This window comes from Python bivittatus, unplaced genomic scaffold, assembly GCF_059951505.1.
Source record: "Python bivittatus isolate LINGU-HERP-01145 unplaced genomic scaffold, Pbiv_v1 ctg000700_np1212, whole genome shotgun sequence".
NCBI lineage: Eukaryota > Metazoa > Chordata > Lepidosauria > Squamata > Pythonidae > Python > Python bivittatus.
The window spans coordinates 74,248,447-74,272,591 of record NW_028277098.1 but is presented as its reverse complement, the minus strand read 5'-3'; the positions used below and the strand labels follow the sequence as shown (position 1 = coordinate 74,272,591).

General features: G+C 39.1%; 1 protein-coding gene across 2 annotated transcripts in view; it reads right to left on the bottom strand.

Moving 5' to 3' along the window:
• ACSS2 (acyl-CoA synthetase short chain family member 2) overlaps positions 1 to 24,145 on the bottom strand; it is a 69,367-nt gene that overhangs the window by 6,964 nt on the left and 38,258 nt on the right. The window contains exons 5-16 of one of the 2 annotated variants that reach the window (XM_088153562.1): positions 23,951 to 24,023; positions 23,105 to 23,180; positions 21,776 to 21,890; positions 17,437 to 17,475; positions 10,523 to 10,660; positions 9,384 to 9,554; positions 8,876 to 9,009; positions 7,581 to 7,713; positions 7,007 to 7,063; positions 4,717 to 4,797; positions 2,376 to 2,484; positions 742 to 810 (exon numbers count right to left, since the gene is read on the bottom strand). In XM_088153562.1, the coding sequence (XP_088009688.1) occupies positions 742 to 810; positions 2,376 to 2,484; positions 4,717 to 4,797; positions 7,007 to 7,063; positions 7,581 to 7,713; positions 8,876 to 9,009; positions 9,384 to 9,554; positions 10,523 to 10,660; positions 17,437 to 17,475; positions 21,776 to 21,890; positions 23,105 to 23,180; positions 23,951 to 24,023 (1,195 nt within the window). The remainder of the gene's footprint in view (positions 1 to 741; positions 811 to 2,375; positions 2,485 to 4,716; positions 4,798 to 7,006; positions 7,064 to 7,580; positions 7,714 to 8,875; positions 9,010 to 9,383; positions 9,555 to 10,522; positions 10,661 to 17,436; positions 17,476 to 21,775; positions 21,891 to 23,104; positions 23,181 to 23,950; positions 24,024 to 24,145) is intronic. The other variant, XM_088153563.1, reaches the window with a different exon arrangement.

The following is a 24,145-nucleotide window of genomic DNA, read 5'->3' as shown; positions in this document are numbered from 1 at the left end:
CTGCTCGCTTTTCCTTTGCTAAAAGCATAGAAACAACTTTTAAGGATTTAACCATTCATTTCTTACCATTTTAATTTTCTCAACAACTGGCTGATATCCCATCAAAACTAGCAACTTGAAATTGCTTAATTTTGTTCATGTCTTGATTTAGCTTCTCTGGTAGGACAAAGGGTGATACAGGTAGTCCTCGACTTATGACCATTCATTTAGTGACCATTCAAAGTTACAACAGCACTGAAAAAAGTGACTTACAACTGGTCCTTGCACTTACGACCATCACAGCATCCCTGTGGTCACATGATCAAATTTTGGGCATTTGACAACCAGCATGTATTTATGGCAGTTGCAGCATCCCAAGGTCACGTGATCACCATTTGTTACCTTCCCAGCCAGCTTCCAACAAATAAAATCAATGGGGAACCACATGATTCACTTAACTGCTGCAAAAAATGTTGTAAAATTGGGTGTGGTCATGTGATGCCTCACTTAACAACCACACTGCTTAAAGATGAATTTTCCAATCCCTACTGTGGTTGTAAGTTGAGGACTAACTGTACTGGATATTTTTCTCATTTGTCTTTGTTTGTATTCTCCAGCAATGACCATGCATAGTTTCAAAGACTTTTGAAGAAGAACTATATCACCCAAAAGACCAAGGTCTGAAGATGTTAAAAATCTTATTATGTCAACAAGAGAACTGTACAGGCAACTTTTATTCTTCCACAAGAATTTGGCTCTTACCAGAAACATTCAGCATGTCATCAATTCGACCTGTGATCCAGTAATAACCATCTTTATCTCTCTTGCAGCCTGGAAGAGTGACAAATTGGTTATTGTAAAACAGCCACTAAGGGGGAGAAAAACTAAATAGGATTTGGGGAAATCTATTAAAATAAGTGGGGATGATATGGCACTCATCTATTATAGCAAAGTAGTAGAGGTATTATAAGAAATAGAATATTAATTTAAAATCCAAACAGCAGAGATAATGTCTTAATTTAAAATGAAGATATGAAAAACCAATAGCCTGATTTAAAATCAGCAAGATGTCTCTTTTGAATCCACATCTTATTAAGAGATCCAGCTCCCTAACTCCACTGGCTCTCCCACATATTTAATATCAGTGAGTGGGAAAGGAAAAGTACAATGAGCCAAGTTTCATACTGCAGGTTCCAGAGCTGAATTCCAACATACCAAACAAATTCCAAGGACTTCCACAGCTTTTATGATGCTTCCCATCATAAAAATCAGACCACGGGGCCTATAGAGTTTAATCCTCCCAATCTTTTCCCATCAGATGTTCAGCCCTTACACCTGGATTTGTAATGAATGTGAAGAAATCCCTCCCGAAGAGGTTCAGACCCAGAAGAGTTTACAATCAAACCTAAATCACTCATACTAGTTAGTCCATCAAAGTTTTTGAAAATCAAATTCTAAAAAAAAACAGGAACAGGAAAATTCTTTCTCAGATAGATTTAAAAAGAGGATGGGAACACTCCATTTTGTCTTTGTTCTTTTGCCTTTCATCCCAGAAGGAAATAGCATCTGGGATAGACTGGCTTCAGCCACATAAGAAAATTGCCCCAACCTGGAGAAGAATATGGGGTCAGAAGAAAATAGCCACAAGAAGTTAGATGCAGATTAAACTCCTTTTGTTATTTCATGGGTTGAGCTGAGTTGTGCCTTTGAATCCTAAGTTCTTATCAGCTCTGATTACAGAGTGTGTGCACGTGAGTGATATTGATTGAATGTACACAGTATTGCTGCCTGGAATAATAGCCATTGAGTAAGGTCTGCATGATTCATGATATTTTTTCTTTTTTCTTTCTCTCATTCACTATTCAATTAGTTCATTAACCTTAATGTACATAATGTATCTTCTTCTAGAATTAGTATTTCAGTATTTCTTGGCTGCTCTGATACGCTTGAGAAAGCTAAAAGCAGATTTTCCACACTCTTCCTCTTGAGCAAATGGGCAGAGAGGAATTGACTTTATCAAGGAGTGGATGATGGCAGCCTACCAAACAGGATCTCACCAGGACTGTGGGAGGTGAAACAGTAAAGATTATGAGGCAAAGGGCTTAGGGAAACCCGCTTGAAGGAATCAGAGAACCTAACCAGTTCAGTCACTCTGCATGCATGCGAAAGTGCAGCTTCATTCCAGGACCATGCATAAAATCTTCAAAAAGCTGAGATCTATAAAAGAGTCCTACTTTAAAAGGAGAATTCTGATGTAACTGCTGGAAATGGATGCGGCCATAGTAGAAAGTATGTTTATGAGGACTTCTAACTTACTTAGATATTTCCAAATTAAATAGGAAATAAACTTCATAAGATCAATATTTTTGAGTCAAAGATCCTATGTGAAGACTTACCATCTCCAGTCACATAATAACCAGGGAACTTGTGGAAGTAAGTTGCCTCAAACCGCTGGTGGTTTTTGTATACCGTGCGCATTATTCCAGGCCAGGGTTGTTTAAAAACCTAAAGATATTTATATGTGAGAAATGTGAGGAAAGTAGAAAACACACATTTATTTGAATATTTTGCATTTTGTAGAGCAACTCTGTACTGCTTTTAACCATTCTTTCTGTCACGCAGGACTGAATAGACCCTGGTTCTATGGAGTTCCTCTATTATTTTATGCAAGTTGTATCAATATGGGGTAATGGACACAGTTGCATCACAAAGATCCACGTTTAAACCTCCACTCAGCTGTGAAGGCTGTTTGGAGAAGTCACTAGCTGAGTTCAAGCAGAATACAAAACATAATGTGATTTATCTGATTCAGACTTAGTACTGTGCATGAACTCAAACACTGGGGCTTGTAAATCATGGTTAATGTTTTAGCAATGCCCATGATCCATACAACTGTGGTTTGTTCAACACACCATATCTTTGATCTCACTTGGTTATAAACTAGAATAACTCAAGTTCCTTGAAGGAAGGTCCAGCTACATGTCATCATGTTAAGAAACCACTCAGACAGAGGTCTGCTTGATGTCAAAGCACAGAATTAAAACAAAGAATTCAATATACTGACAAATATTTCAGTATTCAGGAATAGAGCAGTGATATGGCTTGGAAAGTTTCATACTGACCCTACCCCATTTTTAGAAATGCATTACTTTATAAGTTTAAGTAATAACATAATGAATAAATATTAGAACAAGGTATCAAGCAATAAGACCCAGTCTGATCTAAAGTCAAAGTTGTAACTAACTTCAGAGACAGAATGGTATCACATCAGATAAACAGAAATGCGGCAATCAGACCCAGAGGCTGGATAGCTCTCAAGCAATTCTGTCCTCCAATCCCACCCCATTATTTTTCAGCTACTGGGCAGCAATCTATTCATATTCCATGATCTCTTGCTCATGATGATGAAAAGTACAGGTAAGAAGCCATGCAAAATGAACCCAATATAAATAGACAAACCTCATCCACTTGTAGAAGCAACCTGAACTGCCTGAACCCTCCCTCAAAACTGCTTGCTTGCTTGCTTATTTATTTATTTATATTTCAAATTTAGATACCGCCCATCTCACAAAAAATGACTCTGGGCGGTTCCCAATAAAACAGCAATAAATATTAAAATACAATAAAACAATATAAAATACAGTAAAAATAGAATAAAAACCAAACACATACACAAATAATATCTTCCAAGATGTTGATGGTCAGTAAGATGTTAACATATGGGAGCATCTTCAAGGTGCTAGCCACCCCCAGGGTTGGTTGCCCTTTTTTGCGCCCCATGCCAGTTGGCAGAGCCAGGTCTTGACTGCTTTCCGGAAGGACAAGAGAGTTGGGGCCTGCCTCACCTCTGTGGGGAGACTATTCCGTACGGCGGGGGCCATGGCAGAGAAGGCTCTCTTTCTGGGCCCCGCCAGTCGACATTCTTTCCTCGATGGGATCCGCAGAATACCCTCCCTGCCTGACTGGGTGGGACAGGTAGATATAATGGGGGTGAGATGGTCCCTCAGGTAACCCGGTCCCATGCCATGTAGGGCTTTAAAGGTGATAACCAACACCTTGAATTGGACCCGGAAGCAAACTGGGACCCAATGCAGCTCACATAGTAACAGTGTAACATGTGCCATCCTTGGGGCACCTAAAATTGCCCGCACAGCTGCATTTTGAACCAGCTGAAGCTTCTGGATACTTTTCAAGGGTAGCCCCATGTAGAGCGCATTGCAATAGTCTATACGGGAGATGACTAGGGCCTGAGTGACTAACTGAAGGGACTCCCGATCCAGAAAAGGGCATAACTGGTGCACAACAATATAGTGCTGAACAGAGCCAAAACATCTATGATATAGAAGACCTGTAACTGGATAGAACTTTATTGATTGGTGTGTTTAAATAGAGGTGAAGTCTCTTTCTTTCTGCACTTATTTTCTCACTGAAATCTTCCCTTCCCAGAGTTTATCTTAGAATTAAACAGTTACTAATCCTGATGAATGGGAAATGCACAAGTCTATGAGGGACAATTTGAAGCAAAAGGATCCTCACTGCATGACTACTTGTAACACTTCTTTAAAAAAATCAGAACCAACCACAGAGTTCTCTCATCAGCATCCATCTGAGATCTCAAAATGCAGTAGGGAAACCAAGTTAAGCCACAGATAGTCCAGGCAAAACTTGTATTAACTTGAAATTTGGGCCATGAAACTCCATATAGTGATTAAGCCATGCTATCAAGTTTTCTCTTACCAGATAACCTTCGGCTTCTCCCTCTAACTCTTCCCCAGATTCATCCAACACAGCAGGGGCCACCCCAAAGAAAGGAAAAGTCTGTCAAGAAATATTTTTAGAAAGATATTAAAGAACTGGAAAAAAGTAGATTAAGTCCAAGAATAGGGATGCATAGCAGCTGGACCAAAAGGAACTTAAACCCAGAAGTGAAGTCATCCCCATATTCTTATTCAATAGGAATAGCAACCTTGTTCAGTCTAGGGGCTGCAAAGGAGATTGCAGGAGTGTGTGGCTGAAATGGGTGAATTAAAAATGTTTAGTCAAGTCTTTTTTTTTTTTTTTAATGTGGCTTTGAAGGGAGTTTAAAGAGGAAACTGGGTGCTTGAGCCTTGCAGAAGCTTGCCACAGAAAAGGGAGTTGGAAAATCCAAGGAAGCCATATGTGGCTTGCAGTCTACTATGCAATTACATACACTGATTTCCAAGGATTTATTTTTAAAAGCTTCTATAACTTTAACATTAAGTTCAAACTTTCTGGTCAGAATTCAGGCTGGATTCCAGGAATTAAAGCTTTTCCATTTAGACACTACTCACTCACTCACTCACTCACTCAATTTATATGGCCGCCCATCTTGCAAATGTGGCTGTGGGCAGCTAAAAAAATTTAAAAACCGTACAACCAAACAACTAAAAACAAAACAAAAAAATCAGACAAATATGTTATGGCAAATGAGAAAAACAGCAACCAACCCACTTGTGCTCCACTAACTTCCTGACCCCCCACACTTGGAAAAATAGCCAGGTCTTAATAGCTTTCCAAAAGGCCAACAGAGCAGGGCTAAAATGTCAGGTGGGATGGTGTTCCAGAGGGAGGGTGCTGTGAGAGAAAAGGCACACTTCCTGTGTCCCACAAGATGGACCAGAGCATGCCCCTCCTGCCAGATCTGAAGGGACGGGTGGAGACAACTGGAGAAAGACAGTCCCTAAAACAAACCCATACCATGAAATATTTTATAGGTAGTCCTCGACTTACGATGGCAATTGGGACTGGAATTTCCATCGCTAAGCAATGCAGTCATAAAGAGTGACCACACTGTTTAGCAATGGCAATCCCCACAGTCCTGGTTGCTGTCATTAACCGAATCCCACAGTTGTTAGGCAAGGCAACTTCCTGCCATCTTCCCACAACCAAGTCAATGGGAAAGCCAGCAGGAAGTTGCAAGTCCCAGGTGGCTTACAAGCAAGCCAGCAGGCAAGTAAGTGGCTGCTGTTGGGTGGGGGAGAGTACGAGGGAGGCATAGCAAGGCTCAGGGGGTGCGTGGGGGTGCATGAGTGGCTGGCACAGCATGAGCACAGAGGGGCTGGGGGAGGGTGCATGGGCGGGGGAGACACCCCAGCAACTTGCGACCTTCCCTGCCAGCTTCCCCATTGACTCTCTGGGGAAACCAGCAGGGAAGGTCACAAATGGCAATCATGTGATTGTGGGGGTGCTGGGACAGCCAGAACTCCAAGGACTGGTCATAACCACCATTCGTTCAGTGCTGTCATAACTTTGAATGGTCACTGAACGAATGGTCGTAAATTAAGGACTACCTGTATTGGAGACAATCAGCACCTTGAATTGCACCCAAACGTTTATTAATGCAACTCATGAAGCAAAGGTACAACATGGGCATATTTAGATACAACCATAATAGCTTGTGTCACTTCATTCTGGGCCAATTGCAGCTTCTGGATGTTCTTCAAGGCAGCCCATGTAGATTGCATTATAATGGTCCATGCAGGAGGTGACCAAAGCATTAATGACTGTGCATAGTGCCTCCTGGTCCAGGTAGGGTCACAATTGGCACACAACATAAAGCTGTGCAATAACCCTCCTGGCCATGCCTGCCACCTGCTCAAACAGGAGCCATGAGTCCAGAAGGAACCCCAGGTAGTGCAGCCCCATCCAGATCTACATATGGCAAATCTCTGGCTATCTTCTACACTGATCTTGCCTTAGAAAAAGGGTGACAAAACTTCAGCACTCCAGATGATGAGAGTATTGCAACATCTATTCTCATTAATCACTAACCATGCCAGTTGGGGTTTTTTTGGGAACCCAGCAATGTTCTGTGGGTTAAGATTCCATGATCTCCTTCTTAAAGTAGCTGTACACTCATAAAACCAACAGCATTTGAATCTCTCTGAATAACTCTGGGAGGGTTGCTAGAACTGCTGCTCCAAAGCCCAGAATCAGTTCCAACACAGATTCATCAAGAAAGAAAAAACAGCTGAATAAGAAGAGAATAAGCCAGAGCTATACTTACAGCTGAGCCTGGCTTCATTGGTGTGGCATAAGGGAGAGGAGTCAACACATGACCACCCTGCAGGAAGAAGCCAAAAGCAGCAATAGGAACATGAAGTTAAACCAGTGAAAAATGCCTCCCTCGATATTTTCAGAGCCTGAACCAACCACACAGAAGTTTATTCCAGACATTATCATCATCAGTTCAATTTTTATTTTTATAATATTTGTGTCTGTTTCAGTTCAGTTCAATTTCAACCCAGAAAGCACACAAGGTGTCATGAGGGCTCTACAGGGAATAGTTCTTGCCTAGCACAGCATAAGAAGAACCAGGGTAGTGAAAGACAGAGAAAAGCCAAGGTCTAATAGGATTTTGGAATACCCTTACCAGAAACCTTTAGGATAAGGAAGAGCTGTAATTCCTTCTGGGAGAGACTAGATGGCACAAATGCATAGCAAAGGAACAGCATTTAAGTTATGACATGCTGGAATGAGTTGGCAAGTAAGTTTGAAATCCAGGCCTCGGAGAACAAGGAATCACAGAAATGTCCAACTAATTTACAAGATAATAAGAAAGCTGGATATAAAGAACTCACAGTCTCCGTTTGCCAGAAGGTATCCACTATAGGGCATCGTCCTTCACCAACTACCTCATAAAACCACAACCAAGCTTCTGGGTTTATTGGTTCTCCAACTGTTCCCAGGACTTTCAGGGATTTCCTGCTGTACCTGAATAAGTAGGATATAAATTTAAAAAAGGAAATTGTTTCAGAAGAAAAACTTGGTTTGCAACTCTATTTCAAAGCTAGCCATTCACCACTGGAAATGCATACTGAACAAACAAGGACATTTTCAGAAATCCACAATGCCTCTTGTCTGGTCAAAAGTGGATTTAAGTAAAGCAGAAACACATTAACTATCCCTTAGATAGGCAACTTAATTCCAATGTCTTGGACAGAAATTCCTATAATCCCTTACTAATGGCCATGCTGCCTGAGGCTGAGAAAAACTGAAATCTAAAACATTTGGACATTATCAGTAGCTATCCTGGGCCTTATTCCATCTCTGATGGTTGAACAATAAAAGCAGACACATACTTTGCTAATACATAATACAGCTTGCTTAGTTTTGGTTTAATGTATTACATGAACGCAGCCATGGTGTTTTTGTAGGTCATGATTTAGTTTATGTATGAAACAACTTCTGCAACATTCAATAAAGCTTAGTAAAAATAAACATGATTTAGCACAGTGTTGAACCTAACCTAGATGCAGTGTGTACAGTCTGAGGTCCCAGACTACATCTAGTCCCCACAGCCTTACAAGTAGGCCCCAGGTCCCCTAAAACTGAACTATAATTTTTATTGCAACAAAAGGGGAAATTTAGCTTTTCTCTTGATCATACATGGTTCTTTGCCCTGCTATGACTACCCCTTGGAGTTCAGTCCTGATACAAATGCAGGTACAGCAACTGGCCTGAGAAACATCATGTGGTCCTAATCTGGGTAAGGATCTTTTCTAGCCCTATTTCCAGAGAAGCTGGGACACTGCCTGCAGTCTTCCATGCCCAATTTCTTCCCAAGATACTTCAATTTACCTTTTTTAAAAGAACTGCCAACCTCAAGTACATTAATTTGAATGGGGTTCAGACAGGCATTCTCTAGTAGTCACCACAGCTCAAACTAAAGGGTAAATTCTACCCACATGCATTCCCCTTTCCCCTAGCTTCACGTCATTCAGGACAAAAATGCTAAGAACAAACATGTACCCCAAACACAGATACCGAGGGATTTGGCTGGAGTAGTTTGCTTCGCTCTAGTGTTCTAAACCAGTGGGGCTATGTATTTCCAAAGCACAATCAGCCTTATTGTTTTCCCTAAAATCATGCTTACTTCTTGACAGGTTCATCTCCATATTTCATGAGGAGGCGAATGGCAGTGGGTGCTGTGTAGAACTTGGTCACCTTGTACTTGTCAATGATGTTCCACATACGGCTAACATCTGGGTAAATAGGGAGCCCTTCAAACTGAAAAGAGATAGTAATTAGTAATATACCACTGATTTCAGCACATGGACCTAAACTTTACAGCCTATAATGCTCCCATAGTTCACATAATACTGCTTAGCAGAGGAAAACCTCCAGAACACTAAAGCACAGAGTGGAGAAGAAACCCTATGGAACTTTCTCTTAAGCATGTCAAAATAAGGAAAAACTGTCCCATTTTGAAATCAGCATGGGATCTTAGGGCAAAATATGATTTAGGGAGCTATCTTTTTCAATAATCTTAGCTACTTCCTCACTCATTAATGCTGATGATATTATAAGATAGACTGATGCTATTCACTCTACAAAGGTATTAAGACTTGATGTTTCCATACAGAGTTTATCACAGAACTTACTAAGACGCTGGTTGCCCCATTTGCCAGGGGTCCGTATGTGAGATAAGAATGGCCAGTTATCCATCCAATATCAGCTGTGCACCAGTAAATATCTTCAGGATGATGATCAAACACATATTTAAAAGTAGCAGCTGTGAAAAGCATATATCCAGCTATTGTATGTACAACACCCTGAAATACAGAACACAGAACACCCATACAAAGGTACATTAAAAAAAAAGGCAGAAGTAAGGAAGGTAAATATAAATCAGTTTTGGTTTGCCCAGGCATTGCAGCACTGCCAAATATGTATTAAGATATAACAGTCAGCAGGAAATTATTTTTAACTTGATGAATTTATTGTATCCCAATGCATTCCTACAAGGTATGATGATATTTTTCAGGAAAATAAGAAGTAAGGCCATGAAAACCTGGCTTTTCCTTCAGATATTAGGGCTGGGTTATTAGCAGAGCCCTACGTATGTGCATTTGGAATACTGAGTTGTATGTTAGAGGCCTTGGTTTTTCTATTTATTTTGTTTGCTTTTTAATTGTATTTTTTGTGGTTTTATTTTGGTTTTGTTTTGTTAGCTGCCCAGAGTTATTTGCTTATGATGGGCTGCTGTATCAACTTTTCAAATAAATAAACAATTCTTCTGAAATGTTTCCTTTAGTTTTATCAATCACTCCACAATTAATTCTCTCTGAAAAAGCACATGCATCTATTTATCCTGCTGTCCTCACAGGCCTCTATTTGTACTCTGCCACCTTCCTAGAATTCCATAGTAGGCAGGTCAGGCTACTGATTTTCCTCCCCAATACAGCACATTTCGAATGACAGAATCCTATTCAGGTTTTCTAAAAGCAAAACAAAACCAGCACTTGCTACCTATCTTCAATATCCCATTCCTGAGCAATGTGTTAGAAGGCGTCAGCTCCAGAGTTTTTGGAGCTCTGCAAATTAATGGAACAGAATGGGCAGAAAACCTGGCATCCTTTGATTTTATTATGTATAATGCAATTATCCTTGATTCAGTACTCCATCTCAAATAGCATTGTATATGCATTGTATATGCATAGCACCAAGAGCAGTAAGAGAGCATGATTTGACAAAAGCAATATCTCTCTACTTAGCACCAGCCCACGATAATGAAACATACCTTAGGTTTCCCTGTTGATCCACTGGTGTAGAGAATAAACAATTCATCTTCTGCATCACACCAGACAGGCTCACACTCCTTGCTAGCATTTTTCATGATGTCATGCCACCAAAGATCAACTTCTGGATCCCAAGGAGTCTGAAGGAAACCACACACTAAGGAATATAATACTTAAATGCAGTCTAACTGGGAAAAAACAATACAACTGTTGCAGCTGAACGAAAAATGATTCCATAGTCACAGAAAAGCTCAGTTTCACTATTTCTAACCCTCCTTATTTGCTACAAAGCTTCATGACACAACTGTAGTCAATTTTATTCCCTAACTCAAGTTATATTGTCAACATATTTACTATAGCTGAGTGTTTTAATACATTTGTTTTTGATTAAAGCAATTATTTTTGCAAATATCAGGGAAGCTAGAAGTATTATTATTATTATTATTATTATTATTATTATTATACAGTATATAACAGAAAAAGACATACTTGCTACTTTAATAGCCACTATTTCTAAAAACATGCTTTGCAATCTCTGTACCTATGCACATTATGTACCTAACATTACACTAACCCAGTGAGGCCAGCTAGTATTTCTAAAATTTGTATAAATGTAGAATGAGACTGACTTACAAATCTGTTTAAGATTAAAGAAGGTCAGCAGCAGAAGTGAAAACTTGTTAGGATTATCTTAACCCATAGCTCTATGGATCAATGGTAATCCTCATCAGGTCTGTCACTTGGCTTTAGTGAGCATAATGGACTTAAGATGTACTAGAAAAATCATATAGCCAGGGATTACCATATCAAAAATCCAAATGCCCACTATGTGACATCAGAGATGTACTCTTTCCTGATATCTTGTGGGCATCCAAAGATTTTGATACACACTGCTCACAACTGGTCCCACTGTAATCAATGTAACAAGTTTCATTATTTTTGTTTTTTCTTTTTGACTACAGGCAGTCCTCAAGTTATGACTATTTGTTTAGTGACTGTTCAAAGTTACAATGGTGCTGAAAAAATGGACTTACGACTGGTCCCTGAAGTTACAGCCATTGCAGCACTCCCAGTCACGTGATTGTGATTTGGGCACTGGCAACCTGTTTGCACTTACAACTGGTTGCCAAGCACCCCACAATCATGCGATCACCATTTGCAACCTTCCCTGCTGGCTTCCCACAAGCAAAGTCAATGGGGAAGCCAGCAGGAGAGGTCACAAGTCACTCAGGTAAGGCTCCCCCACCCACCTTGGCCTTTTTTCTCTGACTTGCACACACTAGGCCCTCCTTCCCTCCTTTGCTCACTCAAGGACTCTCAAGGGCACTTCTGGCACTGAAGGAGTGCTCCAGGGGTGCTTCCAGCACAGAGTCTGCAGCTCACATTAGAAACTGCTGGCCATTTTTGAGGCTTTCTCCCTTCTCCTGCAAAGCCTTCCTCCTGCAAAGCCCAAGAGCCGCAGCGCAGCACAAAAGAGGTGGTGCGTGCAAGCGAGTGAAGCAGGAAGGAGGGCACTGGTGCATGCAAGCAAGCAAAGGAGGGAAGGAGGGTTCGGTGCATGCCAGCAAATGAGGGTGCTGGTTGATGCAAGTGAGCAAAGGGGGAAGGAGGGCCAAGAAGCCCCTGAACTGCACCATGGCAAGCAGCCCCAGAGCAATGCAGTTCTGGGGCTACTTGCCACCCGCAAGGTGGGGTGCAGGTCAGCCACAAGGGAAGAGGTGAGGGGAGACAGGTGGGTAGGGAGAGTTGGAGGCAGTCCCTTACCTTATTGAGGCAGAAGGCTGGGAGGGGCCAAGCCCAGGACAGTTTAGGGTGGATCCTCGGCTAACAACCAGTGGAATTTGCTTAACAAAGGAAATGGGAGTGCTGGGATTGCCATCTCGCTTTATGACCACATCGCTTAGTGATGGAAATTCTGATTACAATTGTGGTCATAAGTTGAGGACTACCTTTACTTGAATCATGGTTAAGTTTGCATCCAATCCCATATTAAATGTACATCAGTTTTTAGCTTTTTAAGGGCAGAATTAATTAATTGTAATAAATGGTCTTGGTCCCTTGAATGAACCCTCAGATCTTGGACAATCCCTTCTGCCCAGACAAAGCTTTCTATGCCACTTTATAGTATTTTTCTGCTTTATCCATATAATCCCCAAATAGTACATTTCCCTTATGGTAGTCAAGAAGGCCTAAAAATGCTTTGAAAAATGCAAATCTGACACAACATGCATTTTAACTCCTCTCTTTAGCAATGTGCACTTTTAGGTAGAGAAAACTTCATCTGTGAAGCACAGCAGGTATCAGATGACATCACAATTTAGAAGACAGTCAGAAGGAGTTTGCATGCAGAATATTTTTGTGTGTTAGGTATAATGAAAGATTGCCTATTATTTTTGCTTTGTTTTAGGGAGGCAACGGTGGTGGAAAAGTGATATGTTTCAAGCAAACAGAACAAACTTAACAGCATGTCACAGTGTCCTATCTTTCTACTGAGAGGAGAGTATGCTGAGGCTAAAAGAGCATTTTGCATTTATGTAGGCAAACCTCTGGAAGACAGGCTCCCTCCAGATATGTTGGGGTACAACTTTCAGAATGCCCAGCCATCCTGGGTAAAGACTGCCTTCCAGCACTTGTGACAAAAACAACACTCAAGCAGGCAAGGGCACTTCCTGATTTGCAACACAGTCCTGGTTCAACATTCAGGTTAGAGCCATTCCAAGAATAGCCATCAAAAGTTGAGCTACCAAAAGTTGAGAAAAAACCCAAAAGTTGAAAATCCACGCAGCAATTTTATTAGCAGTTCTGGCAAATTACACTAATCAACAAATGCTTTGTTTTTTCTATGCAATTCAAACATGTACACTTTCACTACAATTCCCTATGGTCAGATAAATTATCACAGTATCAATTAGCAAACAAAGCTTTGGATGGAGATGCTGAGGCAGCAGACAGTATAAAGCCAAGCACACTGTCACTGCTGGGCAATCAGTCATGATCAAGGCATATCACATCATCATTTGACACAAGCATCAAACCAGTGTTTTCCAGAGCTGAGGAACACTGTTTTAAAAAATTCAAAATGAAGGTACTCTCTAATGATTCAAAAAGTAAATTTTGGGGTGTAAAAGGAAAAAAAAAACACTTCCAAAGAAATTATTCTGTTTTTGCATGGCCCTCAGATATGGCTTTGTCCTTCATCAAAATGAGTTAAGTCTAGGCAGTGACCTCTGCAGAGGTTCAATATGCAGCCCAAAGTGGATAAAACTGAATAATCCAATGTCCCCCACTGCAAAGAAGTAGCAGAACAACTGCTAATAGTAGAAGCTGATAGAGCAGCAAGTCATATGAGATTCATTTGGATACCCATACTTTCTGGATGTATAGGCCCCTCTAATTACTTTCCTGTAGTAACTGTATCATCTACTGCATAATGTATTATATATTAGTTCAGCAGATAATAATGTAGCCAATCAAATAATCAAACTGAATATATGAGGATGTATTTAAGTTGAAGATTTGCTACAGTTTTTATTCTAATTACATCTGAATTAAAGATTTTTTTTTAAAAAACCCAAGCAAACTTGGTTTGTTTGGTTTATTTGAGCCAGCTTTATTTGTAAAGTTGGGTTTTATTTAAGGCAACCAAGTTCATTTAAAATGTTTAAGTAAATTATAATCTTGTCAAAAGAGAACAAATGCAGAGTTATGCATCCAGTTTTAGCTGAATTTAAAAAATGGTCTTTGAACATTGTAGTTCAGATAACTGAAAAAACAAAGCTTGGCCATTCAAAAGGGCTGGTATGGAAAATTTGTATAAGCAGCAACAATATTTGTACTACCAGAAACCAGATATCCCTATGCAAGATTCTTTCACCTCCTTCACACAGCCTAAGACTCACTGCCAAGCCTTTATCCAGTTCTTGAAAGAAGACATAAAACTACTATGATAGAAAGGAAGCAACTTAATCCATCTAACATAGCTTTTTCACTCTATTTACAATTTCTTTATGAATTATCCTATTCCACCAAATACAGTGGGGCAAAAAAGTATTTAGTCAGCCACCAATTGTGCAAGTTCTCCCACTTAAAAAGATGAGAGAGGCCTGTAATTTTCATCATAGGTATACCTCAACTATGAGAGACAAAATAGGGGAAAAAATCCAGAAAATCACATTGTCTGATTTTTAAAGAATTTATTTGCAAATCATGGTGGAAAATAAGTATTTGGTCAATATCAAAAGTTCATCTCAATACTTTGTTATATAACCTTTGTTGGCAATGACAGAGGTCAAACGTTTTCTGTAAGTCTTCACAAGGTTTTCACACACTGTTGCTGGTATTTTGGCCCATTCCTCCATGCAGATCTCCTCTAGAGCAGTGATGTTTTGGGGCTGTCGCTGGGCAACACGGACTTTCAACTCCCTCCAAAGGTTTTCCATGGGGTTGAGATCTGGAGACTGGCTAGGCCACTCCAGTACCTTGAAATGCTTCTTACGAAGCCACTCCTTCGTTGCCCGGGCAGTGTGTTTGGGATCATTGTCATGCTGAAAGACCCAGCCACGTTTCATCTTCAATGCCCTTGCTGATGGAAGGAGATGTTCACTCAAAATCTCACCATACATGGCCCCATTCATTCCTTCCTTTACACGGATCAGTCGTCCTGGTCCCTTTGCAGAAAAACAGCCCCAAAGCATGATGTTTCCACCCTCATGCTTCACAGTAGGTATGGTGTTCTTTGGATGCAACTCAGCATTCTCTCTCCTCCAAACCCAACGAGTTGAGTTTAGACCAAAACGTTCTACTTTGGTTTCATCTGACCATATGACATTCTCCCAATCCTCTTCTGGATCATCCCAATGCTCTCTAGCAAACTTCAGACGGGCCCGGACACGTACTGGCTTAAGCAGGGGGACACATCTGGCACTGCAGGATTTGAGTCCCTGGCGGCATAGTGTGTTACTGATGGTAGCCTTTGTTACTTTGGTCCCAGCTCTCTGCAGGTCATTCACTAGGTCCCCCCGTGTGGTTCTGGGATTTTTGCTCACCATTCTTGTGATCATTTTGACCCCACGGGGTGAGATCTTGCATGGAGCCCCAGATCGAGGGAGATTATCAGTGGTCTTGTATGTCTTCCATTTTCTAATTATTGCTCCCACAGTTGATTTCTTCACACCAAGCTGCTTGCCTATTGCAGATTCAGTCTTCCCAGCCTGGTGCAGGTCTACAATTTTGTTTCCAGTATCCTTCGACAGCTCTTTGGTCTTGGCCAGTGGAGTTTGGAGTGTGACTGTTTGAGGTTGTGGACAGGTGTCTTTTATACTGATAACAAGGTCAAACAGGTGCCATTACTTCAGGTAATGAGTGGAGGACAGAGGAGCCTCTTAAAGAAGTAGTTACAGGTGTGTGAGAGCCAGACATCTTGCTTGTTTGTAGGTGACCAAATACTTATTTTCCACCATGATTTGCAAATAAATTCTTTAAAAATCAGACAATGTGATTTTCTGGATTTTTTCCCCCATTTTGTCTCTCATAGTTGAGGTATACCTATGATGAAAATTACAGGCCTCTCTCATCTTTTAAGTGGGAGAACTTGCACAATTGGTGGCTGACTAAATACTTTTTTGCCCCACTGTAATCCCTAATGCAGAAAACCTGTGGGTATAACAACCCATTAGGTGAACATCCAACCTTTTTTAAAACACTGAACAAAGATAATCTGTTTTCCACAGTTTATATCATTAGAAAGCTTCTCTTTATGTTTCCCAAATTACAGATACCCTCCCACCTCCCATTATTTATACGGCAACTCTTCAAATAAATAAATATGACTATCATATCGCCTCTTACTCATCTCTTCTGACCACCATAGTCAACTTCTCCAAACATGTTGAATTTCTTCAAAGCTTTCCTCTCTCATTTTTATCACCCTTCTCTGTACCATTCCACTTTATAACTATCTTAATGCTTTGTTGAAAATGATTACAAAGAAAATGTAAATATCCTAAAAATATTTTACAGGCCACATAATTAAAAATAGAAGATTTCAAGGAACTTGGCTAAAGGCTGTTTAAGAGCAATTATCTTCAGGTGTAAGGAAATGCAAACTGACTGTAATCCATGAGACTTTAGGCTGTAATACGCTAGTAAACTATGCCTGTTATCTGTTTGTTACAACTAGTTGCTTCACTTACTATCATTGATATGACATAGCTTTGTAATTATAAAATTCCATCAGCAATACTCTTTTCAAGAATCAGACACAGAGCTAGTTTTCCAGAAAACAACAATTTTTCATACCTGATAACAAATGTGAAATCATCTTTCAACACAACTTATCTATACTATTTCTTAAGTTTTGCTAGTCAGTGATGAAAAATGATACAGTCAAGAATTACAGACTGTTTTCAATCTCTTTCAAACAAGAATATGCAGTCTGTATGATGTTTGTGAAAGCAGAGCCAAGTCACCTTTCAGGATAGAAGTACACTGAATTAAACTATTCAGCACAAACAGGTTCAGTATAATTAAATCCGGGATATGAACTGGCAGCTGTAACTGAAGTTATTTCCTAGAGAATGTTCATCCTTTAAAGATGCAGATTCCCCTATTGCCTCAATGTAAAAATAAATCCCATTTACACTTTAAGAAAAAAATAAGCATTGCTAAAAATGTTAGCACTACAAGAGAGTTACTCTCCCTACCCCTTAATTCCAGGCTAGTGAAACGTGGTTTCATACTCCCTTCCACCCATTGTGACAGTGATGCCCCCAACTAGCATGCAGGTGCTGGAATGAGGTTAAAAGGCCACACATTGTAGTGAGAGAGCAAAAGAGCAGACAAGAGAAGAGGTGTACTGGATGTGGTAAGCAGAGCAGAGGCACGCCGTGAAAAAATTTCTGCTACACACAGTAAATACCTTCGGCTGGACTTTCTTTGAGCTCTCAGTCTTTTTTTCCTGTCAAAAATTCACAAAGAAGATAAAATATTTGAGAAGCAGTCAAGCTGAACTTGGGCACTTATCCTTCTGTAAATGCCATGATAGCAAAGAGGGTGTGTATAATTAGAAGGATAAGCATCATGATAGAAAGTGGTATTTTAAAAATAAATAAATAAAGGAAAAATTGCAGACAAGGGATCGGATGACCTACCAGTGTTTCCTTAGCCAATTTCATTTTGGAAAATGTTTCTTCCTTCATATGGAAGCAGGGCTATTCCATATGAAAGCAAAGCCTTGGTTGGGCCTCTAGCCCAAAGAGTATGCTTTTCCTAAAGAAATCATCCTACCCATCTATTTCTAAAAGGCAAGTCCTGTGCAAGAGCAAAACTCCAAGGTGACAAAGAATGTAAAGACCCATGAAATATTATTGCTAGTTATTTAAGATGTATATTAAAGGCTCCATCAATGAAGCTAGTTTCCCACCATTCCTTTCTTCAAACAAAGCCAAACAGGCAACTGATGTGTTGCTATGCCAAGGCAATCACTTTGCCACCTGGAGGTTGAGTCATGGGAACGGGACTTCTTTTCTTTTCGTTTGATACGTTTCACTGCTTCTCCAAGCAGCTGATTGGACAAGCAGCGAAACGTATCAAACCAAAAGAAAAAAAGTCCAGTTGCCATGACTCAACCTCCAGATAATTCCACCTGGATGACTGAGAATCTTCATCAACAATCACCTGTTATCCTAGAGCAGGAGCAAGCCATGTGATTGAGAGATTCCTGAGTGTCCTGAAATAGATCTGCAAGGACTTCTGAATTCTCAATTGTTCAACAGCAACAACAAAGCTTTCTCTCACCCTCTCTCTTTTTTTTTAAATTAAGTACATGAGATAAAGTTTTGGAAAATTGGAATGTATGACTTTGACATACATGACTAACAGTGGCGGGTGTGTATGTCTTGTTTCTTCCCCATCTCCTGCCTTTTGTAACACCTTCTTGATGAAGAATGATTGAGAACTTGAACTTTTTTTGCCATTTTGGCTGATACTACCTTGGCTAATCTTGAAAAACCTATGCAGAATTTAAGCTGGTTAGCACTTGGATAGGAGATCACCAAGAAATCTCAGGGTTGTGGGCTTGGACCAAGAAGTAAAATAAATCCTGAAATAAGACAATGGTAAACCACTTCTAAGTAAACTACATGGTTATGTCATCAGCAGAAGTAAACTTGAGGGAACCTTTACTTCCTTAAAATAAAAATATTATTCAGTGGTAGATATTATAATTTTTTTTCACAGACTAATGCAGCAGGGATTTCTTTTTATGAATCACCACGTATAGAGATAAAGGATAGTCAGCTCAGTGTGAGAAGCGAAAACAAATTCCTCCCCTAGGCATTTGCTTAAAAATTTCCTCTCTCCTAATTTTAAGCATATACCCATATTTCACTATTTTCTACCTAATCAATTTGATGAACCTCAATGTTCTAGTAAATACAATAAGAAAAGTTTGCCATTCTAAAGGAAAGGGTAGTGCTAATCAATAGGATTTTATAATCTAAATCATTTTAGAATCTTGATATACTTTCTTTGATGTGTATCAAAACTGGAAAGCAATTCTGCAATTATAGCTAGGCTTCCTTCTCACCAGAACCACCTGAAGAAACAAGTTGCAAACATCTGAATCCAGTTCATATTTTACATCCTTCATTTGCATTATCATTTGAACTGATGCAACAATATATTCTACAAAAGTTTAAATGGCTACAGAATGGCGGAGGCTTTATTTGTTGAATATACAATGCCTCCAAGCCTTCTCCAGTACTCTCCTGATGTACCAGACAACTTTTCTCATTATTACAAGAGAATTATGGCAAATTTAGTCCAATTCATCTGGAAGACATCAAATTAGGCAAGATATCAGTTTAACAGCTACCAACCAAGTTAAGCATCACCATACTGGCATATGCATGTAACTTAGAATCAGGTGCACCTAAAATGAATACATTAAATTAAAGAGGGGGACTAAGGACTGCATTAAAGGCTTTATGATGTGTTGATGGCTCAATTTTAAAAACTAAGCATTGTGTAGAAAATCAATATTTTAGGAATTCTTTAGCACGCTAAGTGGTCAGTCACTTTATTTTCCTGTTATCAACAGAATACATTGATATAAGAAACAAACCACCAATCTTTAAAAACAGAGTTCAGGGAAACAGCTTATTTATTTACCACAAATAGATTTTCCCTCCCTGCCCAACACAGCAGAGGATATTGGCAACAGATTGTGACCAACAGCTTACCTGAAGAGCCTAATGTCAACATTTCTATCAATGATGCCTATCAGAATTTACAATCAAAACTCGGGGATACCTTTTCTGGGGCTCCATCTTATGTTTCTACTATTCCAACCTTTAAAAAAATGGTACTAGTTTGGTATGGTCAATAAATGGATACTTCCCATCTGGCTGTCAATCCTGATCTCTTCTGGCAACAAGTCCATGTAAAACATTCATACTACTGTATTCTAAATGTTATGGGAGTCTGCTGTGATAAAGCCAAGGACAAGCACTTGCTATAGTGCTGCTATTAATGGATATGAGACTTGCAATGTGATAACGTTAGGATCTATATCTGATGAGTAGCAAAAGCTCAGTGAGATGGTACGTCCATATCTACTCAATACACGTCAGTCTAAAGATAGGGGCTCACATAATGGAAGGCACCTTCCATTCCTGCATTCATAAAACTAATACGTTGGGGAGAAAGTTACACTAGTCTCCTTTACCATATCAACATTTAGGTTTTGGGAATATTCAATTATGTGATCTCCCTCCACCACTCCTCCATACAAACATATATAATCCACTGAACTGTAAAGCAGTACAACCCAAACATTTATTAGCTCAGTGAGAACTGGGCAAAAGTCAACAACAAAATTTCGCAATAAACTGTTATTGCAATATTAAACATTCATAATTGCATGTTAAAAATAAGAGACTAGTTGCTAGACTAGGGTCACTTGGCTTTTACAAATATTGTAAAAGATTGTGGCTATTTAATTGGGTAAGAAATGTCTCCAAAACAGAAAGTAGCTTTGAACCCATAGAAACTTTCCAGGAAACACACATCCCTTTTATTACTCCAGAGGTGTGACATTATTTGTTATTAATAAGGCAGCACAAAATCAAAAAGGGTAGTGAACAGATAAATTGATCAGTCTGTAGGAGGACACAGATTATATGATAAATGTTTGGGAGCAAGCAATGGTAAGTCCTCAAATATATCCAAATGGCCAAAAAAAAAAAAAAATACTGTGTCAATACAATACTGTCAACCAAAATATCTGACAGATGTGGTAGAATTTTAACCCCAGAATTCCCAGCAAGCATGGCAATTTTGGGAGTTATAGGACTAGGTTGGGAAATACTGGTCTAAGGAATTTTTAGATGCGGATTTAAAAATATGTCTTATTTGCATTCGTAGCAGAAAATCCATGCAAACATAAACAGAAGACACCCTGTATTATCATTCATATACTACTGTATACTTTTTTTCCCCTTTAGGTTGGAAAAATGACTTTCCTTGATTAAAAAGGAAAAAAACATATCCTGAAAGGAATAAAGTACATAGAATAGTAAACGCAGCTTGCATTCAGCAAGCCTGAATGGGTTAATGAAAATAGCCCCTCTCCCAATCTAGTTCAAGAGAACACTGGGAGAACACCCACAGATTTCATTTTATCATACAAATAACTTGGTGAATTCTCTGTTGGGAGTTTCTGCTGTTCAGTTGATTCAAAAAAAAAAAACCCCAATAAATACATGTTTACATGTTTAGATCTCTAGTAACATGGTTTTCTATATATGCTATGGTGGTAAATTAATTTGGTTATGCATTTTAAAGAGTTCCAGTATTTTAAAGAGTTCCAGAAACTCCTCTGGTGTAGGAAAATAAAATGTAGCTTTGGCTCATGTTTACCATTTTGTTATATGTTACAGGACCACATGAGCTTAGCTTGAAAAGATTATATAAAATTGAAAAGACAAGTATTGTCTTCTGTGATCAATGACAGCATAGATTTCATTCATTATCAGAAAGAAATCCCACTGGCAATAGAAAGGTTATCTCCCCACCTCAGCTCCCAGCAATACTGAATTGCTCTTTAATTACTCAGTATAATGAAGCACAACCTTGAGAGCAAAAATCTAAATTCAGCATGATAGAATATGCAGTCACGTCTCTTTCTCTTTCTTCACAACAAAAATGTCTCCTCAAGCCCCAAACAGATCCACCACATGTTTACACAGGTAACTCACTTGCACGCTCTGACAGATTCTTTTCAAAGGTGGAGACTTGCTGCTTGACCCATCTTGAACTAGTTCTTCTCTTCCTAGATGCTTAACCACAATGCATCTTTCCAGAGGGTTACCCCTATAAGTAGAGGAAAGGCAAATCCATGAACATGAATCACTTGAAAGAATCCATGAATAATATTCCTGATATTTTAGTTTAGCAAACAAAGCTAAATTAAGCAAGTAGAATAGTTTATATGGATAATAATCATTAGTAGTAGTATTTAAAGAAACAGTATGGTTCTATTACCAAATACTTGAATCATGGTTAAGTCCAATCCCATATTAAAGGGGAGAATTAATTAATTTTAATAAATGGTCTTAGTCTCCTTGAATGACCACTCAAATCCTCCAAGTAGTCTTCAGGGGCAAATCTATGAAGTCAACCCATAACATGATAGGAGCATGACTGTTAGGCCCAGCCCAAGAACAGCGAAGAGACAGTCTAGTCCAGAATAGCTTCTATATTAGCTTGCACCTAATAGATAGAATCTCGCCAGACGAAACCTATGCTAAAGCAACTAGTGGATATACCCCATGAGACTCTAGGGAGGGGCTAGCCTCATCCTCTTTGTCTTCCCACACTCTTGTTGCGGGCTGATGAGGCGCTTGCTCTGGAACGTCTCCCCTCCCTCCTGACAACCTTGAACCTCCATTCCAGAATCTTCCCCGCTCATGCCATCCATTACAATGACTGACTTTTATTGTCATTTCAAACTAATATTATTTATTTATTTATTTATTTATTTATTTTATCTATCTATCTATCTATCTATCTATCTATCTATCTATCTATCTATCTTTTTTTTTCACTGCCCATCTCACCAAAAAACAACTCTGGGCGATCAATTGCTTTGGCAATACTTTTTTACATACACACATATATCTATATATTTCCTCACACATGATGTAAGAGATTGTGGAGAGACTGGGAAGGTAACTGAAGGGAAAACAGACATAAACAATCAAAAGGTAGTTTCTTATAAATGCCAATTCAACCCAGGTTCCAAGAAACTGGGAAGAAATACTTCAAATCATTCCAAAAGACTCTCCCTTAATGAACTCACTATAAATGAGGGTTGAAAATTCCTTTAGCAGTTTTCAAGATTCTGTTATTTACCTAAGGACTAGATTAGAACTATCTTACTGAAATTTGTGTCGTTCTTGCTTCCTTGATCTTCTGTCCAGAATGCTGTGGTATTTCTAAAGCTACAATTACATGTTTTTATATTCATAAGGAAACAAAAATGTCACAAATTCCCTTCATTCAAAGGAGTCTTTGAACTTACTTACTTGTCTTTACACTTCTGCAAGGCTTCATCAGCTATCTGCTTCAGGTTAATCAGCTTATCACCTCTATAAAAGGCATCTAAAGACAGCAAGTAAATCATTAAACTGGTACACCAGAACAGACCAAGCACTTGAAGGTTATCCATCATAAAGGTGGGACAGAATGGTTTAAAGTAAAACAGCCAGAAAACAATGGCTTTAAGGGAAAGTACAATCAGAGTAACAGCAGCACTTCTTCAAAATTCAGGGATTTGGAAAGGATTTGGGTTAGGGTTAGATCAGGGAACAATCAGAACAAACTGAATGAGCTAGCAGGCTCTTGTCATATCTTAATTCTATGAATGGCATCCTTGTTATTTCATGATTGAACTAACTTGAATAGCTTAATTTATTTTGTTACAGAATTAAAAAATTATATCTCTAACAGCTAAATTAGGGTAGGTCCTACAAAATCTGAAATCAGTTTATTTTATTAGGGAAGGGTAGTCTAATAAAAAGCATTAATTGAGCAATCCATGGCTTTTCAAAAGTAAGACCTGCTGTTTTAACTAGGGCATTTTCCTGCTGTATGACAGCTAAGAAAAATGATTAACTTATTTTTGAAAATGCATTGTGTATGAATAGTTCATAGCAACAAAAGTTATGAATTAAAATTCTTATAATTCTGCCTTCAGGACACTATGGTATATTAACAATAGATCAAGCATATTCCTGAAAGTTTTAACCTGGAAATAGCTCCTTCTTCTACCTCAAAGATGAAGAGTATAAAGTTATCATTAATTATAAACCCAGTTAGGTTATTTAATATATAGACTAAAGATCCTACAGGTTACAAAAAAGCTATTTTACCTGCGGTTATGAGAAGCGAGCAGCTGGAATCTAGAATCCTCTCACATAGAGATTCTGCTGAAAAACCTGCAAACTAAAATCATAACCACAAACATAACTACATAACAGTAATAGCCACAACAATGACTCAACCTGAACCATTTTGAATAGCATTTCTGACTGTGAGTAGGTATAATGAAAAAATAAATGTTTTCA